The 26,863-nt window shown below is 42.5% G+C and overlaps 1 protein-coding gene across 5 annotated transcripts in view; it reads left to right on the top strand.

The window, feature by feature from the left end:
- The window catches only part of LOC126999218 (uncharacterized), a 152,070-nt gene that overhangs the window by 84,367 nt on the left and 40,840 nt on the right, over positions 1–26,863 (top strand). For all 5 annotated transcript variants that reach the window (XM_050861549.1, XM_050861548.1, XM_050861547.1 and 2 more), the window contains 2 exons: positions 12,239–12,436; positions 16,839–17,036. In XM_050861549.1, coding sequence (XP_050717506.1) covers positions 12,239–12,436; positions 16,839–17,036 — 396 coding nt within the window. The remainder of the gene's footprint in view (positions 1–12,238; positions 12,437–16,838; positions 17,037–26,863) is intronic.

The following is a 26,863-nucleotide window of genomic DNA, read 5'->3' as shown; positions in this document are numbered from 1 at the left end:
ATCATGAGTCTTGTACGAGGAGTTATTTCGCGCAATACCAGCCCGGCCACCATTTGCTTTGTTTGAAAACCACAGAATCACACCCACACAACAAACAGCTGCATGCTGCGTGTCACCAGAACCGTGGGAATTGTGTCTTGCCTAGTTGTCTGTCATAACCTACGAGTGACCGTGAGAATAATATGTTAATTATGATCTCAGAAGCTGTACATAATCAGTATGTACGAGGAGATATTTCTCGCAACACCAGCCCGGCCGCCATTTGCATTCTTTGAAAACCACACAACCACACCCAAACAACAAACAGCTGCATGCCGTGTGTCACCAGAACTGTGTGAATTATGTCTTGCCTAGCTGTCTGTCATAATCTATGAGTGATGGTGAGAATAATATGCTTATTATGATCTCAGAAGCTGTGCATCATCAGTATGTTTACGGGGATGTATTTCTCACAACACCAGCCCTGCCGCCATTTTCATTGCTTTACTCAAGGACACTTATCAATTCAAGCAGTACAGATTACGCCAAAAATGTATAAATTTCAGGAAACTGTACATCGTCAATGTTCTTTAACTCGTATATATTTCTGAGCATTTTAAGAACTTTTTTTTTTTAAATTGTTGTCTTAAAGTTTGGGGTGCGCGTTATACGCCGGTGCGCGTTACACGCCGCAAAATACAGTATACCTGTGTAATGGGTTGTGTGTTCCTACACTTAGTACGCTACACTTGGTGATGTTAAAATTCATTCTGCCATTTCTCTGACCAAGCTGACAGTTTGTTGAGATCCTCCTGCAGTGCTCTAGCATCCTCCCTTGTCCTTATAGTGCATCCTATTTTGGTGTCATCTGCAATTTACCTATGTCACTAGTTATCCCATTGTTTATGTCATTGATGTCTATAATGAATAGAAGCGGGCCTAAAAGTGAACCTTGGGGAACCCCACTGGTTACATTACCCCATTCAGATTTTTTACCATTAATGGTAACCCTCTGTTTCCTGTCGCAAATCCACGCCCTAATCCAATCATAAACCTTCCCTCCTATTCCATGAGCCCTGACTTTATTTAACAGTCTCTGGTGAGGTACCTTATCGAAGGCCTTACTAAAATCAAGATAAACTACATCGTAACTCTCATCATTGTCAGCTGCCTCTTATACTCTATTGTAAAAGGATCAAAAATTAGTAAGGCACGACTTTCCTTTAATAAATCCATGCTGTGAGTCGTGAATTAAATTATGTCTGTTAATATGGTCCCTAATACTATCTGCTATTATTGATTCAAACATTTTACCTATAACTGACTTTTGCATAGAAGATTTGTCTCCCTTCTTAAATATTGGAATAACGTGTGCCTGCCTCCATGAAACAGGCACCACCCCTGTGTCTAGTGACTTCATAAAAACTTCTGTTAGCTGCCCACTGATTTCAGATTTACATTCTTTTAATACCCTGGGAAAATTTTCATCTGGCCCTGGCGCCTTAGTAACTTTGAGTCTATCTGTCTGTTTAATCACGACCTCCCTACTTACGTTGATGTCAGTTAATTCTTCTTCCTCTTCTCCCCTGTAGATCTGTTCTCCCTGAGGTAGCTCATCTAATCTTTCTTCGGTAAATACAGTTAAGAAATATCTGTTTAACGCCTCACTCATTTCCTCATCTGTATTTATCAATGATTCTCCTGACTTAAGCGGCCCTATCTTATCCCTAACCTTGGTCTTATAAAGTTGAAAGAAACCCTTTGGATTGTTCTTTGCTTCCCTGGCAATTCTAATCTCATACTTACATTTTGCTATATGGGTGCTTTTCTTAACTGTTCTGGCTAAATTGTTGTAACTGTCCCTTAGATGAGTTTCCCCCCTCTCTTGATTCTAACATATAATCCTCTTTTCCTTCCTATTTCAGTTTTTAGCCTGTCTGTCATCCATCGTGGGTAATTACCTGTTGACCTGACTTTCCTGTGAGGTATAAACTGTTGCTGACCTAGTTTAATCTCCCTGACCAGACTACTGTACTCATCCTCCAAGCTACTGACCTGACTAGTGACCTCACCAGAGATTAATGCCCTTCCCTGCTCTGGGTCCTGACCTACTTCTGACCCTACTCCCCTAATCCTTTGCAGCTGCTTTCTTAACCCCTCGTAGTCCAGATTCCTGAAGTCAGGTATCAATGTGTTGTTACTGTTAACTCTTTCCTCCCATTTAATATTAAATCTAATTTCCTTCTGATCACTGTTACCTATTGAATGCCCAACCTCTATGTTGCTTATTATGTCTTCCCTATTAGTTAACAACAAATCCAAAATTTTTCTTCCCTCGTTGGTGATCTAATTAACTGCTTAACCCTTACATTACGGTGATCGTTTATATAAGTGCGCTGCCACACGCCCCACCCGTACGGGGATCAGAAGAATGGTGGAGGCATCTGGCATCCGCACACATACTCATTCGTCTCTACGCGCAGCCTACCGAAGGCCACAGATCATTTTCTACTTTTGTTTGGAATACATCTGTCATGTCTCGTGATGCGTCAAGCAGTTCCTCTGCTCCGGGTGGAAGTAGACCGCGAGTGAATCAAAGTGACAGTGACTCTGATGACTGATATGGTAGTGACATTGACAGAGGAGAGAGAAGAGAGGAGAAGAGAAGAGAAGAGAAGAGAAGAGAAGAGAAGAGAAGACGAGAGACGAGACAAGACGAGAGGAGAGGAGAGGCGAGGCGAGGTGAGGTGAGACAGGAGGAGGAGAGAGAGAGAGAGAGAGAGAGCGAGAGGGGAGGAGAGGAGAGAAGAGAAGAGGGGAGGGGAGGAGAGGAGAGGAGAGAAGAGAAGAGAAGAGGGGAGGGGAGGGGAGGAGAGGAGAGAAGAGGGTAGGACAGGAGAGAAGAAGGGAGGAGGGGAGAGAAGAGAAGAGGGGAGGAGAGGAGGAGGAGGAGGAGGGAGGAGGGGGAGGAGAGAAGAGAGGAGAAGAGGGGGAGGAGAGAGGAGAGAGGGAGGAGAGAGAAGAGAAGAGAAGAGGAGGAGGAGAGAGAGGGAGAAGAGGAGAGAGGAGAGGAGAGGAGAGAGAGAAGAGGAGGAGAGAGAGAAGAGGGGAGAAAGTGCCTGTCTGTAGTATTTACTATGACTTGTGATCGCTATCATATCAAATTCCTCTACGCACGCTTTTCCCCGCAATAAATCTATCATATTCCTAATGCTTCTACTGTTTGTATAGTATACATTTAGACCTACCCCTTGATTTACCCTGCTACCGCTATCATTACTATTACATTTTATGCTCCCACTAGCTATTGCCACCTTAGGCTCCCTCTTACTTACCCTAAAAAAACCTGCAGGGCCCCCAATCCACGTTCAAGGGCATCAGACAAGATCTGAACCCCCTCCCGTGAAAGGTGAACCCCGTCCCTCTGGTATAGGTGGTTCTTGCCATAGAATCGGTCCCAGGTGTCGACAAATGTCCATCCATTGGCTTTGCAATAATCTCCCAACCTGCAGCTTAATGCAGTTGCCCTGGACAGCCAAGTGGCAGAACCCCACACACCACAGGAACACTGCCCTTGCACGTAACCCTTCGGAGGGCCTCTCTATAGCGACGCAGAAGCTGCTTGCTACCTACCCTGCCTACGTCGTTCTCTCCCACGCTCAGGCAGACGATGGGTTTGACTCCCTCGCCAGACATGCACGCCTCTATCCTATCGCTGACATCCCCAATCCCCGCCCCTGGTAAACACACCCGGGTCCTACGCTTCCTATCTCTTGCACAGAAGGCCCTATCTAAAAACCTAACCTATCCTCAACAACCAAAATGTTACCTCTGGGCAGGGACTCATCTGCCCTCCTCTCCTTCACCTCCTGCTCCTCCACTGCTTCCTCCTCCCTCGGCTCAGAGAGAGCCTGAAAGGAGTTGCGGCACTTCACACCCTCTGGAGTGGACTTCCTGAGTTTCATGCGACTCCCATGGTTCTCAACCACCTTCCAGCCCCCATCCTCAGATGGTGTACTATGTACATTGCCTGACTGAGAACCTGATGAACGGAGGATTCGATTTTCCTCCATCATGGTCTCCACTGTCCTCTCCAACATCTCTTTTCTCTTCAAGAGAGAATTTACCAGCTCCGCTGAAGCACCGCCGGCCACACCTCCACACTCCACCGCACCGCCGTCAGCCACCCCTCCATACTCCACTGCTCCTCCACACCCCTCACTCTCGCTCCCACCAGACATAGTTAATCCAGAGCTAGCTAGAGCACGTCTGTACAGCTTGAAAACCTGAGGTCGAGTTGTCGGTTGTCCTGGTGCTGGTGTAACACTGGGCCTTTTTCCTCCAACCTCATTGGCGGTAGGGGCAACCGGCAACTCCAACTTTTCTGGGTGTGCATCACATTATGAGCCGTCTAGTGCTCAAGGGGCGGACAAGCCAATTACAGTCAAACCTCGGTTTAAGAGTTTAATTCATTCCAGAATTTTGCTTGCACACCAAAACACTCGTAACCAAAAAATGATTTTCCCCTTTTAAAATAATGTAAATCCCATTAATGCATCTCATACTTAAAAAAAACATATACAGTACCCTCTCGAGTTTCGCGCTATCCGAGTTTCGTGACCCTCGAGTTTCATGGTTACTCCTAAATTCTTACCATCCTGACTTTCGTGCATTATCACCCCGAGTTTCACGCTGCTTTGACATGTAGGGGTCACGTTTACTTACCATACTACCTTAAAAGGTAGTATCACACTGGACGTTTTCCTCCAAACATTGTGGCTATGGCAAAAGAGAGAGAGAGAGAGACAGACAGACAGACAGACAGACTTATTAACACGTTAACCACGTTTGAACTTGCCGCCGCCTCCTCCCTGTCACGTTTTTTTCAACTCGGCACGGTCTCAATACCACGCGAGCCCCCAACTCGAGAGGTGTGTAGCTTCACTCTTGTTATGAATGAGCCCCTCTCGTGAAAGGTGAGATAGAGAGGATGAAAACAAGGAGAAAGGAGAAGGGTGTGGGGACGGAAGGTCAGAAAGAAGAGTCAGGTCAGGGCTTTGGTCAGGACATGACCTCACTCACGTCAGGTCATGTCCATACCTGTCACACACACACAGAAGGTGAAATGAGAAGGATGTGGGAAGGATGGGGCTGAAAGGAGTCAGATCAGGGTTGTGGTCAAAACATGACCTGACTCTGGTCAGGTCATGTACTGATTTGTCACACACACAAAAAAAAGGGGGGGGGGAATGAGAATGGTGTGGAGAGGGAGGGGCAGAAAGGAGTCAGATCAGGGCTTTGGTCAGGATATGACCTGACTCTAGGTCAAGACATGACCTGACTCACTTCTGCCCCTCCCTCCCCCCACCCTTCTCATTTCCCTTTCTGTGTGTGTGTGTGTCATGACATGACCTGACCTGACCTGACTCTCCCTTCTGCCCCTCCCCCCCACACCTTTCTAATTTCCCCTCGTGTGTGACGCACACCCGGAAAAGTTACCGGTTGCCCAAGCTGCTGCCGTGGTGGAAAGAAAAAGGCCCAGTGTGACACCAGCTTACGGACACCCGACAACTTGCTCCCAGATGTTAGAGGAAAACGGCCAGTGTGACACCGCCTTGAGGCAGTGAGGCCGCTGATTGGGTTAGCACCGGTGATGACGTCATCGGACTCCCAGAGAATCACAAGCGTGTTTTCAGAGCTCAGCCAATTGTAAGGCTTTAAAACGACCCGTTCTCTCTTCCTGTTTTCTTCCTTTTTCCAAGGTACGTATCTTGAGATAACAAGGGAATAAAGGAGGAAAAAAAAAGTGAGCTCCGCGGGGCAGCATGAGCCAATTATAATGGCGCCACTATAAACAGCTGCCTGCGCCATGATGGGCTCGGGGCCGACCATCAGGCCCAGATGGATAGTCTACCAGCGCCATTGGCCACGTAAAAAAAAAAAAAAAAAAAAAAAAAAAAAAAACATGGGTCGGAACAAATATGCGCTTTTTCAGTGTTTTCAATACTTCAAGTTTCACGATCTTCGAGTTTAGCGCTATGCCTTCGGAACGAAGCGAGTGCGAAACTCGAGAGGGTACTGTATATATAAAAAGCATTTTACATGTTATTTTTTTTTACAGAATAAAAGTAATTTCATAAACAAATAGCAATGGTAAATAATATGTAACACAAATTTATGTGTTACGGTTGTTACGGAGAGTCCTGCAACCGCTAACCACATTTGAGGTGTAGGTTTCGCCCCGGGGTTTAGCAACCACAGTTTCCCTATTATAGAGGCACCGGAATTATACGTTCGACCACCAACATGAAGCTTTCCCGACGTATCGTCCGAGATGGAGGGTGAACGGGTGTCAGTCACGCTCAGGAGGGCGTACAAGCTGCCGAAGCTTGCCCCCCATTCCTGTTGCGAGCAGAGTATCTACCATTTCTGTTTTTTTCTTAGCAGCACCATCCCTTTTAACTATCTTTCTGGGGGACATTGCTAAAGCACAAAGACTTCTCACTGTAGTGCTGAAAACATGACACGAGCGCACAGATGCTATTTCTATGAGTTTACAACGCAGACTGAGACGAGCCGTCATCTGGCGGTCAAGAATTACACTAGAGCAACCAAGAATTAACCCTGCCTTGCGAAATTCTGGCGCGTTAGATTTCAAAGAATCCCCCCTATTCTTGGCAAGGATAGGGGGCCCTGCGCAAACCACGGAGGGGCTGGGCATGGCCACTGTCTTGCTGGCCGCACCTCCATAAGCCTATGGCAATGACCATTTCCTGAGCTTCCTATGGGTAACCCTGCCAGGTGGGGGTGGACATAAAGTTCATGAGGTTACTGTTGTATTACTGTTGCACCACAGACCATTTTAAGGCATCACTGTAGGATAAGTAAAAACTTCCTGGTATGAAAACATCGTCATCGTTAGAAACAAGAAAGTGAAACGCTGCCATTTGTCAATATTTTGTAGAGAAAAGGACTTTTTAAGAAAGTCAGTCGCATGCAATGACATTAAGTAGCTACTGATATTTTTTTTTTTTTTTTTTACATTGCTGCCTATTGCGCCGGCAGGCTTCTTCCCGGTGGAACCTGATGGTCGGTCCAAGGCTTCTTTCCGGTGGGTCCTGATGGTCGGCCCAGCCCGTTCTGGCGCAGGCGAGTGTTTATAGTGGCGCCATCTTGCATTGGCTCATGCTGCCCTCCCAGAGCTCATTTTTGATCCTAGAATCTAGAGTCCGGGTTGATAGGTGGTCTTCTGGACAGCATGTGGGTAGTTTTAAGCCACTCGGCGGCGGCTGAAAAATCCCAGCTTGGTGGCACCGGGCGGGGATTGAACTCGCGTCCTCCTGAACACGAGGCCGTTACTCTGACGACTCAGCCACCACCTCCCCAATATACTCCTAATGAACTGTAGATCCTGTAACTGTGACTAAATCAACGCATGTTGTCCTTGATGAGTGACAAAATGAGAAATAGAGTTGGTTCATCCAATCATATGGACAAGATAGAGCGCTCTGGCGGATTACGGAAGGGAGATGAAAACAGTCTCAAGAGTGGGGGTCGTTCAAGAAGGCCATATATCGCCAGATGATGCCTTAGGGTTGCAAACTTGTCACCCTTTCCTTAAAATACAGAACACCATTTGTTCCGTATTTGCTTGTCTGAATGGTTAATTAAGCAGATAAAATTCAGTATTTTAAAACTCCTGCCTTCACCAGCAGCGGGCAGCGGCTGTCAGTCATGGCAGGCCAGATAAATTTTATGGTTGCCATCCGTTCCTAAAAGTATGGATTCGTTCTGTATTGCAGAATGGGGTGTTGCGTTCCTTATTATTTTTAGATCAAGGTGGCAGCCCAAACTGAAATTCTATTCCCATTGTTTTCTGCGTTGAGCACTCTCGTCTTGCAGCGAAAAAGGGAATTCATGCTCACGTTTTTTACTTGTACATTGAGACATGCCAGTCCTCGTCAAAAGACCGACTTGGTCGGCTAGGCTGGTGTAAGCCGATAGAGTCAACCTATCGGCATCCTCCCCTCCCCTTCATGAGCCGTCACCCGGCAAGGGTTTGTGGTCCCTCCTCGAAGGAATGTACACGCTTAACCCTGACAGTCTCCATATAGCCTGTGTCCCCCACCCGGGGGGGGTGACAAATGAAAAATAATAATAAAAAAAAAAGAGGAACAGAGTGCTCGTAAACCAAGGCATTTTTTGTGGTATATTTTTGCTCATAAATCAAATCACTCGTAAACTAAGGCACTCGTAAACCGAGGTTTGACTGTACTTAGTTTTGAGCTACAGGCCTTCTAAGTCAAGCATAGCAAAAACACAATGAAAAACACACATAGCAATATCATCATGCATCAATAGAAAGTTTTCAGCTAGACAAATTCAATAGAATCAGTGTTTGTGTGAAATTGTGTTAATTATTATTTTTTTTAAATTTTAATGCATGTTTCTTATCTGATTTAATCCAAACTCGGAAAATTAAAAGAACACGATGTAACTAACAGTGAGTTTAAATTTCAAAACAAAATTTCCATATTCAGGTGTTTATGAGGCTTACTAGTGCTCTTCACCCTAAGAGCCCTGATACAGCCCCACTTCATACACTCTGCAGACAGGCAAAAACACGCTACCCTCACCACCCTTCAACAGGGCCATAGAGACCGATTTCCCATTTTCACGTTCACAGAGGGTTGCACAGTGCTTCCATCTAGCGCAGTGGTTCCCAACCTTTTTTTCAGGCGACCCCAATCATGCACCTCTAGACATGACCGCGACCCCACTAGTTTAGTTGTATATATGTTATTATGATATAATTACACCATGTTTGATATTTTAAGGTCTTGGCAACCCCAGGAAAAACGTTTGGCGACCCCACTTGGGGTCGTGACCCCAGGGTTGGAATAGGGGGATCTAGTGGAAACCGGCAAAAACTCAAAATCCGCAATGTTGGCATGTTCGCCCCTCGAGCTCTAGACGCCTCATATGGTCAAGGTCGGTTGCCCGTATCCACATTGTAAATAAAGCAGTTGCCCTGTTGTGGCTTGTGCTGCCAGTAGTCAAGTTATGGCCTTGTTCCTGCAGTTAAATGGAAGGAAGAAATGGTTGTGGGCACAATCATGGCCTCAGAGACGGGAGGACAGGAGTGTTTTCCCAAACTCCATCAGAGAACTGTGCTGTGAAGACTGGGAGGCCTCCTACAGTTTTCATAGACTGGAGAAAAAAGTTTTTTAGAAACTGTAGTTCCACAGCACAGGGTGTTCTCTTATCTTGTCAATTAAATAGTAAACAAAACAGCTCTGCCAGTCCACTTTACGAGTCTCTTGGTGGGCCATCTTCCACTATTCTACACTCCTCAGCCACTGCCGAGCCGTCGTCTAATTTTTTTTTTTTTTTTTTTTTTTTTTTTTTTACAGCTGAGACAATTCAAGGGCGTAAATAAAAAAAAAAATAAAAAAAAGCCCGCTACTCACTGTTCCCGAACAGAGGTCAAACGAGTGTCCAAAACGAGAGGTCAATTTCGGGAAGAGAGGTGTCCTGATACCCTCCTCTTGAAAGAGTTCAAGTCATAGGCAATACAGATGAAGGAAGATTGTTCCAGAGTTTACCAGCGTGAGGGATGAAAGAGTGAAGATGCTGGCTGACTCTTGCATAAGGGGTTTGGACAGTATAGGGATGAGCTTGAGTAGAAAGACGTGTGCAGCGGGGCCGCGGGAGGAGGGGAGGCATGCAGTTAGCAAGTTCAGAAGAGCAGTCAGCATGAAAATATCCATAGAAGATAGAAAGAGAGGCAACATGGCAACGGAATTTGAGAGGTAGAAGACTATCAGTATGAGGAGGAGAGCTGATGAGACGAAGAGCTTTTGACTCCACTCTGTCAAGGAGAGCTGTGTGAGTGGACCTCCCCACACACATGAGATGCATACTCCATACGAGGGCGGACAAGGCCCCTGTAAATGGACAGCAACTGTGCAGGGGAGAAGAACTGGCGGAGACGGTACAGAACGCCCAGCCTCGAGGAAGCTGATTTAGTAAGAGATGAGATATGAAGTTTCCAGTTGAGATTTTGAGTTAAGGATAGACCGAGGATGTTTAGTGTTGAGGAAGGTGATAGCTGAGTGTTGTCAAAGAATAGGGATAGTTGTTTGGAAGATTGTGTCGAGTGGATAGGTGGAGAAACTGTGTTTTTGAGGCGTTGAAGGAGACCAGGTTCCTCTTGCCCCAATCGTTTACATGCAGCCGCACAGTTGCTCGTACTCACAACCATTTTCCATCTGTACGAACAATCAACAACTTGCTCCCAGTTGGGCGTACGGGCAATTGCTGTTGCCACTAGCCCCAATGGTTGGAGGAAAACGGCCAGTGTGACATCGCCTTAACTCCTTCACTCCGGCGATGCCAACGTCGGCGTCTGACGGGCATCCGACAGCGTCACCTTTAATCCTCTTTTAAACCTCTTGATCCTCTTCCATTTCCTCTTAATCCTCTTCTAAACCTCAAGAGGAAATGGAAGAGGATTACGAGGAATTTAGAGGAGGATTGAGAGGTTTAGAAGAGGATTAATCCTCTTCCATTTCCTCTTGACCCTTTCCATACTGTGATGCCGACGTCTGCGTCATGGATGGAAAAAGATTAAGGAGTCGCGCATGATGCCGATGGTAGGTAGACATGACCCGAACATGTCAAAGCAGCGTGATACTCGAGGCGATGATGTGCGAAAGTTGGGATGGTAAGAATTTTGGACTAGTGTGAAACCTGAGGATTGCAAAACTCAGATAGCACGAAACTCGAGGATCGCGAAACTTGGGAGGGTACTGTATTCCCTATGTGTATCTATACACCTGAAAAATAAAATTAACCAATGAAGGTTGAAGAGAGACTTAGTTCTGTCACTTGACATATGCTTGTCAGTCCCCCTTCCATGTGTTATTGTGTTTATTCAACTTTATCATTGCCTGTTTCTGTTTTATGTTTGACCGACTGGCCTCACTGCCACATATTTTTCAAGACCCTAATTTAATATGTGTTTTATAGAGTGTTAGTATATTATATGGAAAATGTGTCCTAAATTTTGATCATGTGTTATATGGAATCCTAAAAAATGCTATGCGCTAATTTGGGTAGGCGGTGGCTGAGTGGTTAGCGTGCGGGCCCTGCATTCACCGCGTGCTGGACACGCTTGGTTTGAATCTGTACGCTACCACCTGGGATTTTTCAGTCACCGCCGAGTGGCCTAAGACTACCCATATTCTGTCCTGAAGACCACCCATCAACCTGGAGTCTAGAAGAAACTGTCCAAGTGAATCAAGAATGAGTTCTGGGGGGCAGCATGAGCCAAGAATAAATGGTGCCACTATAAAAATTGCCTGCGCCATGATGGGCTTGGGCCGACCACCAAGCCCCTGAAGAAAGCCTACCGGCGCTGTAGGGAAACACGTAAAAAAATAAAATAAAGGGTCTACTGTATCATGTGGTATCTCCGAAATGATTGTGTCAAATTAGCAATTACTCCGTGAGATTTCATCGATGCCTATTACCAACATAGTCTCTGAACACCAGCTTCGGCTACCTGGGTTGCCCTGATGTTGTCCCTGCTTACCAGGTTGTATCTGTAAGAGACATTCTTTTTTGGAGGAAAAAAGAAGCCACCCATAAAGCCTCTAGCTTGAGCAAGTGTATGGATCCTGCCATACTTAGGATGGGAAAGGGACATGCCTGGAGATTTGCTCAGAGATACCCCCAGGCATGGATGATGGTGGATGGCATGATAGGGTGGGTAAGGCAATGTTCTCTGTATGGCCCCCATGAATTAATTACATGTTGTTTTTCATAAAGAGAGTATCAAGACCTTCAGTTATTTTCTATTTTCCATTTTTCTTATTTAGAACTATGTGAACTTTTGTTTTTTCAGAAAATTTTTGGAATGATATTTACCAAACCTTACTACATATTCATTTTAGTCATTCATGTCTCCGAACATTTAAACCATTTCCTTTTTTTCTTTTTCCTGTGTTAGTACCCTCACTAAATAATCTTGTTGTGTTTAATTTTCACTCCATCAATGTACCAATACTGCAACATCTATTTTATCTGCTATGGTTACTGTATTCTCTAAACAGAAAGCATATAAAGGATCTCTTGTAGCATTTGTTCATTATCATTAAAATTTATTAGTATAGCATTAGATGTCTGTTTTTTTGTGTGTGTTTTTTTCCGTACAGAGCAAAAATCAGGTTAATGGACTTTACACCCTTCTTAATAGATGATTCCAGTGAAGCAGCTAACGAGGCTGGTGTTGGATGCAACAGACTTGGACCACATGGAGTTCACAGTGCTGCTGGCAGAGATGCCTAACCTGAATGACCTCTTCCTGCACATCACACCAGATGCTGTTGCAAATTACTATAAGACTTCTAAGTTAACTCCTGATGCCACTGCCTTGTATGATCCATCACATAATGTAAGTTATTTCTTACCTGTCATCTTTACATAGACTTGATAAAGGAAGCTTATTTGCACAGAGGAATAAAGAATTCTTACTCTCAACTGAATTAACTGATTTTATTGTTTTTTTTTTTTTATGTTTATACAATTATATCTTTTTCAGTATCTCCACATCATAGATTCATAGCTATATGCTTTACTGAGAGGAGGTACATAGTATATTTTTCAGCATTTTTTTTTTTTTTTGGGGGGGCTCTGATTCATCTTCATGACCATATAAATTTATGCAGTAGGCAGTAGATTATAAAAGTTGATCCCATCTTGGACCAGAAATCTGGAATTGTGTCATGACACTTTGGATTAGCATACTTCTTATTCACACCACAAAAAAACAACCTGTGGTAGAACATGGAGTCAGAGCTTTGGGCAAAAGGGCAAATAGTAGGTAGGGTTTGTTTGGTTTAGATGTTTTTCAGGTGAAGTCATTAAGACATATTTGACTTGTATGATTTCGACCTCTAGTGAAGAGATGTGTTACGTCAGGTTGCATTTTTTTCATATAATTTTTATTTTCCTCAAACAATCAAATAATTAAAAAATAGAAATGAAGTGGTGACATGCTATCAAAAAGAGGGAGGCTGCTAACAAAAGGTACTCCTGCTAATCATGATCTTTACATTTTTGCCTGGAATCGTGCCAGATCTATTCCCCGACATACCAAAAATTCTTCTATCAATAGAAAGGGTCGCAACCTGTATTCTCTTTTCACCCAGAGACTTTTGGCACCTGGCCAAATAAAAATCTTTAACAATTTCGCTTAATATTCTCCACCTCTCCTTTGTCCCAATGGCAGCACAGGTGTCACGTCTAAGGCTGAACTCTTCGCCCAGACCTTCTCTAAAAATTCCACTCTGGACGATTCAGGGCATATTCCTCCCGCTCATCCCCCCTCTGACTCAACTCTGCTTGTTATTAAAATTCCTAAGAGCGATGTCTTCAATGCCCTCTCTGGCCTCAACCCTCAGTAGGCTTATGGACCCAATGGAGTGCCTCCCATTGTCCTTAAAAACTGTGCTTCCATCCTTACACCCTGCCTGGTCAATCCCTTTTGTCTCTGCCTTTCAACATCTACTTTTCCTTCCTGCTGGAAGTACACCTACATACAGCCTGTGCCTAATAAGGGTGACTGTTACAACCCCTCAAACTACTGTCTTTTAGCTTTACTTTCCTGTCTTTCTGAAGCTTTTGAATCAATCCTTAATCAAAAAATTCTAAAGTATCTATCCATTTCTGACCTTCTATCTGATTGCCAGTATGAGTTCTGCAAGGGGTGTTTTACTGGTGATCTTGCCTTCCTAACTGATTCCTGGACTCTCTTAGTCGTTTTGATGAAATTTATCTGTTGCCTAAGACATCTTGAAAGCGTTCGACATAGTCTGGCACAAATCTTTGCTTTCTAAACTACCCTTCTACAAATTCTATCCTTCTCTTTGTACTTTTATCTCTAGGTTCCTTTCTGGCCGATTTATCTCTGCTGTGATGGATGGTCACTGTTCTTCCCCTAAACCTATCAACAGTGGTGTCCCGCTGGGCTCTGTCCTATCTCCCACTCTCTGTTGTTCATTAATGATCCTCTTTCCAAAACAAACTGTCCTATCCCTTCTAACTCTGCATTACTAAACATCTTTTGACAAAAGACCCTCCCTACAGGAATTACATGTTTCTCAGCTTATTTAGGTGTGTTCCTACTGACGTTGATTTATATCGTTTTCATTTTTTAGGCTAGAAAATGCTTAATTTACTGCAAAATCCCGCGATATAGCGAAAAATCTGCGATACGATACAATTTAAAAATCCGTGATACAGCGAGACCGCGATAAGTGAACCGCGATATGGCGAGGGATTACTGTAGATGTGACCCGTACGTGTCAAAGCAGCACGAAACTCGGAGTGATGATGCGCGAAAGTCGGGATGGTAAGAATTTAGGACTAACCGCGAAACTCGTGGATCGGGAAACTCGGATAGCGTGAAACTCGAGAGAGTACTGTATATTGATATTTCAAATAGAAAAACATAGATGAATTCAAATTTTCATTATATGTATTTTAGAAAACTTACAAAACCTAAAAACCACACGTTGACACGTACTTATGGACGGTAATACTAGAAACGCCTGAACCGGTGTTGTATTATTTGGCGAGAGGGATTTAGGGGTCTTAGTGAGCTCTGATCTCCGTCCAAGGGCACAATGCATTCAAGCTAGAAATCAAGCTAATAGGATACTGGGATTTATTTCAAGGAGTGTAAGCAATAGAAGCCCCGAAGTCTTCCTCAAACTATATTTAGCATTAGTTAGACCTCATCTTGACTATGCGGTTCAGTTCTGGTCACCTTACTATAGAATGGATATCAAAATGTTAGAATCGGTGCAGAGGAGGATGACTAAGATGATTCAGGGGTTGAGAAACTTGCGATACGAGGAAAGACTAAAACAGTTAAACTTGCATTCTCTAGAAAGGCGAAGGGTGCGTGGAGACATGATCGAGGTTTATAAATGGATGAAGGGCTTTAATAAGGGAGACATTCATAAGGTTTTGTTGGTAAGAGAACCGGGTAGGACACGAAGTAATGGGTTTAAACTGGATAAATTCAGATTCAACAGGGACATAGGCAAAAATTGGTTTACTAACAGGGTGGTGGATGAATGGAATAGGCTTAGCAGTCATGTGGTGAGTGCCAATACAATTGTCACATTCAAAAATAGACTAGATAAATTCATGGACAGCGATATTAGGTGGGGTTAGATACACGGGAGCTTAGGGTCAAAGGAGCTGCCTAGTACAGGCCTACCGGCCTCTTGTAGACTCCTGTGTTCTTATGTTCTTATCGGCGGCTTTAAAACGACCCGTTCTCTCCATGTTTTCTTCCTTTCTCCAAGGTACGTATTTTGAGATAACTAGGAAGTAAAGGAGGAAAAAAAAGTGAGCTCTGGGGGGCAACATGAGCCAGTTATAATGGCTCCATTATAAACAGTTGCCTGCACCATGACAGGCTCGGGGCCGACCATCAGGCCCAGATAAATAGTCTACCGGTGCCATAGCCCACATGTAAAAAAAAAAAAAAGAAAAAAGAAAAAAAAAATAATAATCCTCCACGTGTCAGAACAGATAAGTGCTTTTTCAGTGTTTTCAATACCTCGAGTTTCGCGATCCTTGAGTTTAGCGCTACACCTTCAGAATGAAGCGAGCGCGAAACTCGAGAGGGTACTGTCGACTTATTCCACTGTTACTATTACAATCACCTCTGCTCCCTTTCCCTTTGTACAGCGTTACAACAATAGCCTTTCTCCAATCCTCTGGCATCTCACCCTGTTCCCATGCTGAGTTATATATCCATAATATCTATTCCACAACTACACCTCCTCCATACCTCAACATTACTGCTGTTATTCCCTCAGCCATTTAAATGAATACCAAAATAAAATATATTATAGCTACTGATCCAGCATTTTGATTACTCCACAGGGCAAATTTATTAAAAGATCCTCTCTGATCATGCTCTTTGCACTTACACAAAGCTATAATACAGGGAGCACATATTTTTGTACTATGTATCACAAAACACATTTGGGAACTTATTAGTGTGTGGAAATACAAGAAGCAAGGAATGCCCATAGTAACACCTATGTCTCACACCACTGCCTATCCTCACTGAAGTGCTAAATATCATCAAAACCAATAATGGTGATATCACTCTGTCTTCAGTGCCAGGAGACTCAAATGAACACTCTAATACTTCTATCTCCCTACTGCACTTTCATTTGTTCATCATCATCATCATCTCATCAATGCCTGCTCCTAAGAGCTCCCACCAGGGAATGGCCACGAAAGAAGAGTTTCCAACTTTCTCTATCCAGACACTCCCTCCTTGCCTGCTCAAAGTTTCTCAAAGATCTTTCCCCCCTCTCCTTAACGTATTCCTGCACCCTGTTGTTGAGGTTAAGGTTAGATGTCGATACCTGATAGAGACCGGCGATCGGTGGTGCATCAGGTGCAGGCACCCATGACATCTATATGCTGTGGCTTTTGGAGGTAAACTGAGCCTTATCAATTGAGGGGGGATGAGGGAGTATGCTTTCATCATATGGTGAGTGGGGACAACAGTGCACAAAATCTAATGGAAAATAAACAAGCATTCCAATTCAATGTCATTAAAGAGAAAAAAGCAGCCACTTTTTGTACCATTCCTGTAGTTTGGTGATGGCTTCTTGTAGGAAATCCACAGTCAAGGGGTTAAAGCAAAATGTCTTTATGTCAGAGGATGAAAAATTCTATCACCAGACTTGTGCAATGTGTTGTTTTTCTTAATCAACAAGTTTGGCTAGAAATGTTGCCCTAACTTTTTTTCTTTTTTTCAGACTCTACAAGTTCGGCTTGATATGTTACACCACAACCTTGAAACTCTGTCATTGGACTTTATTAGCACTGACATGCATATGGAGCAGAGTCTTGAAAATGAGGAATTTGCTTCATATATGATTAGCTTCCTGCAAAATTTTCCTTCTGTGAAGAGAATGAACTTTTACAACACAGTGTTTCTTCCCCCACCCTTCTTGGTAAGTGATCCTTTCACCCACAACTCCATACATTCTTAAATGAAAGATACCAAACTTAAACTCTTTTGCAATTTGTCATTCCTTTCTGAATAGTGTTCTCTTTTTTCATGTGTGATGATTAATGAAGATATATATAGTTATCTGTAGCTCTTTCACCCTGTTTCTCCCAGGAGCTCCCTTAGAATGAGTGCTCCTGGCTGTAAATTCCCAACATTCAATATTCATATAACAGTCCCCGACTATCTTCATGAAAACAATGTGTGAAACAGTCTCAAAGCATAAGGCTGTTTCACATTGGATATAATACTAGCAGCATTGATAACACATTTTTGGTGCTTGATATGTGTTTTTTTAGCATTAGAAGCAATGCTTTGTACACTGGTCATTTTAGTTGCATCACTGCAGACATTATTGAAAGAATTAGATTTTTTGTTGGCTTCCAATCATTTCAATGAGTTGTTCTTTCATAAAGTGTTTGGAAGGCAAACATGTCAGAAGAGGTGAGAGGGAGACAGGAGAGAAAGTACAGATTGTATTGTATTGATGAAAAGACTGACTAGGGAAAGTAAAGAGAATAGTATACCTCTGTTTATGAGTTTCATTCGTTCTGAAACTTTGCTCGCACACCAACACACTCGTAAACCTAAATTAATTTCCCCATTGAAATTAATGTGAATCACATTAATGTGTCCCATATCTTAAAAAATATTTACCAAAAAAATAAATTTGTCATTTTATACAGAATTAAAGTAATTTTACTAACAAATAGCAATGATAAATAATATAAAACACAAATCAATGTGTTACGGCTGTTACGGCGACTCCTGCGACCGCAAACTATGCTCAAGGTGTAGGCTTTGCACAGGGGTTTAGCAGCCGCAGTTTCCCTATTCTCGAGGCACTGGAACTACGTTCGACCACCAACGTGAAGCTAACTCGACGTATCATCCGAGATGGAGGGTGAACGGAAGTCAGTCACATCCAGGAGGGCATACAAGCCACCGAGGCTCGCACCCCGTACATGTTGTGAGCATTGTATCCGCCGCTCCTGTTTTCTTCTTTGCAGCACCATCTCTTTTAACCATCTTTCTGGGGGACATTGTTAAAGCACAAAGAATGTACACTAGTGCTGAAAACATGAAGATTGCACACCAAAGCACAAATGCAATCGGACACAAGCGCATGGAGGCCGTCTCTACGAGTTTACAACGTGGACTGAGACTGGGGTTGCCAAATTGCCACCCTTTCCTTAAAATGTGAAATGCCATTTGTTCCATATTTGCCTGTCTGAATGGTTAAACAAATAAAATCCTGTATTTTGAAACTGTAGTGAGCACATTTTTCGGTAAACCACAAAACCAGCCCATAAAATTATGTTTTGTCAAGGGTCATCCTGAAATACGTGTAAAGTATGCGTCGTAACGTCCCTCCCCCCTTCCTCCTGCCTTCACCAGCAGCAGGCAGTGCCTTCCAGTCAGGGCAGGCTAAAGAAATTTTAAGGTTGCCACCCATTCCTTAAAATATGGATTCATTCTATACTGGAGAATGGGATGTTATGTTCCTTATTTTTTTTATCTCAAGTTGGCAACTCTTACTGAAACTCTGTTCCCATTGTTATCCACTTTGAGCACTCTCGTATTGCGGCGAACAAAGAGAACTCACACGCATGTCTTCGATTTGTACAAAGAGACACGCCAGTCCTCGTCGAAAGACTGACTTGGTCAGGTAGGGTGATGTCAGCCGAAAGAGTCGGTCTACCGGCATCCTCCCCTCCTCTTCATGAGCTGTCACCTGGCAAGGGTCTGTGGTCCCTCCTCGGAGGGACGTACACGCTCAACCCTGACGGCCTCTATATAGCCTGTGTCCCCACCCTTGAGGTGGTGACAAATTAAGAAAAAAGAAAAGATTTGTACAAACAGGATGCTCATATACCAAGTCACTGCTCGTAAACCAAGGCATTTTTTGTGATTTTTTTTGCTCATAAATCAAAACACTCGTAAACTAAGGCACTCATAAACAGAATGAAATATATTGTATTTTGCAGCATACAACACACTTTTTTCACTCAGAATGCCAAAAAGTTACCCCTGCACGGTATACGTCAAAAGTACAAATTTTTATTTGAATGAAATTTTGATTGAAATAATGAATAGTGTGATGCAATAGAAAAGGAAAGTGTGAATAAGCAGAAGAGAGGAGGAGGACGTGAAGCGACAAAACAATACAGGTCACAAGAAGAAGATGCATCACACGTGGGAGCCGAGGCGCAGCTTGAACACGAAACACAAAATACAACACTGCCAGTCACTAGTGTGCCGGGCACCTTAGTGATGATAGTTAAAGTGACTATTACACGGGAACAATATTGGTGGAGCAGGGTGCTGCCTGAAGTGACTCTACTCAGCGACCGTGGGGCGGCCTTGGGCAGACTAGTCAGGAGCTATTTCTGCTGTGCAGTGGCCCGGTCAGCTGATGTTTCCTGTGATACATGTTCAAAAGAATGGATATCCATGGATGACTAAAGTATTTATTGTAAATGAACTTTTGTTTCTCATTGAAAAAATAACTATATTAAAACTTATATGATAGACAGAAATTAATCAAAATCTATTTCTACTTGAAAGTAGGTATAGGGTCCCTAAAAGTCAAGATCAAGACCAAGCTTGCTCATCAAATGTATCATCCCTGTGTGATTAACCCTTTCTATACGGCGACGCCGACATCAGCATCCTGAAGCTCCCAGTACAGTATATGGGACGCCGACGTCGGCGTCCTGACGGTGAAGCCTATGTTGGCGTCTTTATTACATTTAGACATTTAGTTTTAGTTGGTGCTGAGTGATCCCGTATTCTGTTCTGACTCTACCTAGAGACTCTGTATATGATACAGTGTCTTATTTGACTTTCAATGTTATTATAGTGTAATAACGTAAGTGTGTCTTACGCGCATTTGTACTTGACAGTAACGATCAATTCTAACAGAAAATAACGAAAATAATGAGAAAGAAATGATATAGGGTAAGGTGGACACAGCCCGTACTACTAGTGGAAAAATATTAAAAATCTGTATTTGCCCTAGCAGGCAAAACAAAGAGTGCATAATACTCCTCAGGAAATGGGCTTCCTCTATGAGTATCTGTTGAGCTTCCCCAGAGAATATTTTATCTCCATAGGAAGGTTTTATTTTTTTTCAATTGCTGTACGGCTTGTAACCAGGGGGTCACGGCTCGTACACGAGGTGTTCATGGCCCGTACAATTTTATAAATAAATTTCTTAAAAATCAGGCTTTGCAATAATACTCAAACCCAAATGCCTAAAGTAATCCTTAGGCTGTGGGCTTCCTTTGAGGTATCGGTTTAGTTTGTTTGGACTTCCAATTCTGCAAGTGATGACAGTGTTTTAACTTGTAATTTTCAGGTGGTTTTCTATGCTCGTCAAATGTAACCAGGCTTTACAATAACAATTTGCGTCCACCAGCTGTACGACTCGTGAACTGCCCACATGTTTGTTTATGGGACTCCCACGAACACAAAAACTCGGCACAACAATATCTTTCCATGCAAATATCTTTTCAATATGATCATTTTCGCCATGAAAACCTTTACCAGCAAAGTCAAGACATATTCACAATCACCATACACTATACTATGAGGCGAGAAAATTGCATCAGACAACTCGAAAATTAAAAAACTGGCCTAGCATTTTCAGGCGTGAGGCTTGCGGCACAAGATGGCTGCGTGAGCTGTTGGTGTCCCATTTTCTTTCTTCTGTAGGAAGCGAGACTTTCCTCGATGTTTTGATTCGACAAGACGGCCTTTGTACGTCTCGTGACCGTGTACGAGTTATATCCACCTCACCCTATGTGTATGTGTGGAGTTGTTGAGTTCCTCTTCCTTTGAGTTGCCAAGTGGCTGGATAGTGAGTGCATATCTCACCACCCCCCTCGGCTCAAGGACGTGGCCTCCCCTCCCTTCCTCCCTTTCATTCTCCCGCTGTCTCTATTCTCTTTCATTCTTCTTTCCTTCCTTCTACTTCCCCCCTCCAGGGTATGTGTGTGTGTGTGTGTGTGTGTGTGTGTGTGTGTGTGTGTGTGTGAGAGAGAGAGAGAGAGAGATGCTAATCTCTCCCAAATTTCCCTGTATATTTATGCTTACATCTCAAAATTATCAAATAATTTATGTTTCTCTATGTGCACCATTTAATTTTGCATGTTTTTATATATAATACATGATGATTATGTTGAAATTATGGCTGAAAACTTGTTATAATCAGAAGTGACGTTTGAAATTTGGCGCGCGCGGCCAGCCTGGATACTGGGCGTTGTGCCGTTTTGGCCCGGTCATAGTGAAGGGGTTAATTCCCTCAGCAACTTTGACGAAAGTTACCGTCTGCAAACTCGGAAGGAATTTAAAAGTACGAATAAGAAAACTTCATTTTTTGTTTTTGTGTGGTTTAAGTTTCTCTTGACAGAAATTTTTGGAAACTGTACATCATCAGTCTTGCTTAATCATACATATTTCTGAGTATTTTAAGCACTGAATATTTTTTTCCCCAAATTGTGGTCTTAAAGCTTAGGGTGTGCAATATACTCCAGAGTACGTTATACACCACAAGATACTATTCGTTTATAAATTATTAGATAACAATTATAAATTAAAATTTGCTAAAATATGAAATTAACATAAAGTCCGTGAGACTGTTGTATTGATGCTGGGGATGTGAGACGGCCATTGTTGGTGTAGATACAAGATGGTCACTTTTGTTTTTAGCACTTACACCTTTCGTAGACAAAGCATGGCATCATTGTAAACAGTAAACAGTAATCCCCAGCTCAGTAATAGTTACTGTATTCTGTGAATAAAATCCTTGGTAATTTTGTTGAGGTAATGAATACCTTTACATTGAAACCATAGCCATTATTTAAATCAAGAAAGTGGCATTAGCTGATAATGCTTTGTGCACTTACCATGAGACACTGCACAGTGAGTGAGTCTACCAACCAACCCTTTTGTCTAAATATACCTTGTCAACTTTTAGGTGCATCTTATATGGTGGGAAGTATGGTATATATGTCATCAGATGGAAGAGGTTAAGAGAAACTTTCCATTCAAAAATAAAAATGTAATATTTCCACCGTACAGTAGTTTAGTCTAACCCCATTTGGAATATGCAGTATAGTTTTGGTCTCTCGAACATCTTAAGGACATTGCTAAAATAGAAAATATTTAATGTAGGGCAACAAAGATTATCTCCTCTTTGCACAACAAACCTTACGATGAAAGGCTCCCATCTCTTAAAGGGGTATATGACACCTGGGGGGGGGGTCAAAATATAGCATTTTGCAAAACTGGGTTAAAAACATTATTATATCATCTAGAAATAATCCCCGAGCAATGTTTTCCTCATAGCGCAAATTTTAAATGTCTGGCGCGGGTTTAAATGGACCAAGTTAAAGGTTAAATTTTGTCTTTTTTAATTGCAGAAAATCTCAAATCAATCAAATTTACGTGAAAAGTGCAGGGAATGTTGATTGTAGACGTAGCTGGGGACTTATGATTATATATTGTTGATAGGGTAAAGGAGATAGGAGTATTAAGAGGAAAAAGTGACAAAAAACACGATTTTACACGATGTTCGACGAACATAAAAGAAATACCATTATGCCTTTCTATATGGGAAACTTTCAGAATATTTTCTGTAGGGGTCTAGGCATACCTAAAGACTATTCACAGCCAAAAAATGAAAGTGATTGGCTATGTATTAATGGTGCTGTGTAATTTTAAGTGTCGCTTCACGTATACGCACATGTATACGTATGAGTATACATATAAGTATACATACATTGTTCTGGCTCTTATAAAATGTAGGCAACATAAATGCCTACTTAGTTTCATCGCAATACCCGATAGTTTAGTTAGATGACCTCTGGTGTCCTGTACCCCCTTAACTATTTCTCCCTTGAAAAACATAAACCTCCAAAGAAAACTGATCAAATCTATGGGTAGGCAATGGCTGAGTGGATAGCGTGTGGGCCTTGCATTCACTGCTTGATGGATGACATGGGTTCGAATCCCCACGCTACCACCTGGGAATTTTCAGTCACCGCCGAGTGGCCTAAGACTGCCCACATGCTGTCCTGAAAACCACCCATCAACCCGGACTCTAGAAGAAACCGTCCAAGTGAATCAAGAATGAGTTCCGGGGGGCAGCATGAACCAAGAATAAATGGCACCTCTATAAAAATTGCCTGCACCATGACGGGCTTGGGCCAACCACCAGGCCCCTGAAGAAAGCCTACCGGTGCTATAGGCGAACACGTAACAAAAAAATGTTTCAAAATACTCAATGGTTTTACAAATGTTGGCGAATCCAAATTATTTAAGATCGATGGCACATCTTTAGTTTATTTTTCTGAATGAGAAATAATGGCACAAAACTTGTGTAAACAAATAATTTCAGACTGCACCAAATTTTCTTCACCAGCATTGTAGCGTGAGAATGGAATAAGCTTCTACCGTGAGTGGTCCAGTGCAACACATTTGATTAATTTATATACAAACTTGACCGACACTTCCTTCAACTTAATATTTGCTAAAGTGGAACTGCAAAGTCTTGGTGCCATCTCATTAATATAATTTCACTTAGGTTAAGGGGCGCGCCTATGGGTCTCCTCCTGCGCATATGGTACGTCCAATAGCTTTGAAATTGTAGTATGTTGTTTGTTGATGTAAAGAAAGGATATTCTGCGAATTTCATCAAAATCGGGTGAAGTTTAGGAGAGACTCAAACAAAGCATGTTTTTCATTTTTTTGTTTCACAGGCTTTATTTTTCAGTTAATCGCTTTGAAAAAAATACCATAGAAACTTTGTTTACCTATCTACATTTTGTTGGAAGTGATTTTTTGATTTTTTGTTTTGTCTTCGAAGAAAAAAAATTACAATTTTTTGTCACTTATTATTTTCTCCACTCTGTGTCCCGTTTTCTTTTGACATTTTTGAAAATCCATTTCCAACAAAAAATCGCCCTTTAGTTGTAGTTTAAAATGATACCTAACAAAAGCCATTCAGACGTTTTACCGATTTTGTGAAATTATTTGAAGGTTAAAAAGATACTTTTCGAGATATCGGCTCCTAAAGATTTTTTTTACATTTCTCTCTGTCTTGCCATTTGTATTTATCTGATTGGTATGAAATTCTCACATATGACTGTATATACCTTGTTGACTTACATCAGAATGATAAGGCATCTGGTCCCCCTTTCTAAGAAAGTATTACTCACTCGCAGGTGAGGGTGTCAGAAGGCGCCACCTTCCTCATTGTGGCCAGATAGCGAGTGCTGGAGTGCCTTGCTTCTACGCTACTCTCTTGCTTGTTTTCTGAGGTTTGGCCGCTCCATAAGCCCTCTTGATGTTGGTGACTTTTTCTCGTTGCCTTGCGCTTGCACATCATTTGTCAGGACGTTTTTTTGGCTGGAGAGGAGAGAAAAGTACGACATACTTTTCCCGTCTGTCTCTCGCTTGGCACTGGCGCGGTGGCACCTCTCTTCCTCCCCTGCCTCTCCGCGCGAAGGAGAGAGGATGACAGATGACAAAATTTACGAAGAAATAAAATATTCTAATGCAATTTTTACGTATATACGAATGATACCGCATATGTTGACAAGAGCGTCTTACGACGCGCATGTCCGACTATTACTCTAAAGCCCCCCCAAGGGGGAGGGGTTTTAATTTTACGAAAACAAACCTCACCACATGGTAATTTAGGGTTTCCCGGCCACGCTGAGAGAAAAATATGTACTCGTCCGATTTTAAATATATTCGTCAAAAAATACCCCATAGGCGCGCTCACAGATAAGACAGATAGGACAGATAAGTCTGGACTCTAGGGTCTGTGTAGTCTGAATATCTATGTAAATTCTCTCTCTCTCTCTCTCTCTCTCTCTCTCTCTCTCTCTCTCTCTCTCTCTCTCTCTCTCTCTCTCTCTCTCTCTCTCTCTCCTATCAGTGGTTGGATAGATAGATAGAAGATGTCAATCCGTTTATCTCCTTGTTCTCTCTATCTATGTATCTATCTATCTAAAAAAAGAGAGAGGGGAGAGAGTGTCCTTGTTTCTCCCTGTTTACCTATCTTTCCCCTTGTGTGTTGTGCCTGTGTACGTGTGTGCACACATGTGCGTGTATCCATAAACTTTGAAAAAAGTATTTTGAAATATTCGTGGATCTGCAACATCGACGTGTGTGTCTGTTACAACCCCTTGGATGTTAAGGTTTGCCTACACACACGAACATGTGTTTGTTTGTGGGTGTATTGCAACATTTGATATATGCATGTTTAGTTTTGGATGTGGTGAGCTTTTATTATTAGGTGCTAATGATCAAACATGGGGTAATCATAATCGATTACAATCAATTACAGTTTTTCAAGTAATCGTAATCGATTACCCTCTTGTTTTTTGTTAAGTAATCGTAATCGAATACATTAAAAAAATGTAATCTTAATCGTGATTACTTTTGCGATTACATTAGCAAAGTTTTAGTTAATAGTTTCTCATACAGCAAGTATGTACTCTAAATATCTATAGTAATTCATCCAATTAAATATTTAGTATGGTACATGTGTATGAAATATGCAAGTTCACCTTTCAGTCCTTCCTGTAAACACGATTGTAATCACGATTAATACATCATGTAATCGTAATCGATTACATAACATAAGTAATCACCCCATGTCTGCTAATGATATTGAATGTGGTGTAAGAAAAGAAGTTAAGTTCAATGAAATTATCCCAGGCTATGAGTCCCTGAACCCAGCTCTAATACTTTGTTTAGTTTATATTTTACCCCTTCAACACGAGGACGCGTATACTGCGTCCTTGCGCGCTCCGTAGCATATCAGAGGACGCATATACAGCATCCTGGCTCGCTTTAGCCAGCACATGAGTTATTTCATCCCGGATATTGTACGAATGTTTTTAGGATATTGGTCAGATATGATACGGTGTCATATTTGACTTTCAATGTTATTATTGTGCAATAATGTGTGTCTTGCGCGCATTTGTACTCGACAGTAACAATCAATTCCAACTGAAAGTAACAAAAATAATGAGAAAGAAATGATACATTTGTATGTGTGTGGAGTTCCTCTTCCCTCGACTTGCCGAGTGGCTGGCTATATAGTGCATTGTCAAGGACGTGGCTCCGGTCTCCCCCTCCCTGCCTCCACCTCACATTCATCCCGCTGCTCTGTCTCTGTTCTCGTTCTTTCTTCCTTCCTTCCTTCTTTCTTTATAGCTCCTCCCTGCAGTGTGTGTGTGTGTGTGTGTGAGAGAGAGAGAGAGAGAGCTCTGGGATGCGCCGTGAGGCTCACGCGAACATCCATCCCACTGTCTGTTCTTTCTTCCTTCCTTCCTTCCTTCCTTATATATCCTCCCTGCAGTGTGTGTGTGTGTTTGTGTGTGCGTGTGTATTTACCTAGTTGTAGCTTTACAGGGCCTGGACTTATGCTCGTGTGGTCCCGTCTCCGAATCTGTATTTGTCCAACTTTTCCTTAAAGCTTTGCACACTCTTCACTGATACTACATCCTCACTTAGTCTGTTCCAAACCTCTAGATTTCTTTGCTGGAAGCTCTATTTCTTTATGTCTCAAGCATCTTCCTTTCCTCAGTTTTTTACTGTGTCCTCTTGTGCCCCTGGTGTTTATTCCTTCTTTTAGTAGTAACTCCTCATTATCTACATCCTCCATTGTGCTCAATAATTTATAAATTTGTATTAGGTCTCCCCTTTCTCTTCATTGTTCCAGTGTTGGCAGGTCCAATTCCTTTGATCTTT

Source organism: Eriocheir sinensis, chromosome 16 (assembly GCF_024679095.1).
Source record: "Eriocheir sinensis breed Jianghai 21 chromosome 16, ASM2467909v1, whole genome shotgun sequence".
Lineage (NCBI taxonomy): Eukaryota > Metazoa > Arthropoda > Malacostraca > Decapoda > Varunidae > Eriocheir > Eriocheir sinensis.
This window is presented reverse-complemented; position numbering and strand designations above follow the sequence as displayed.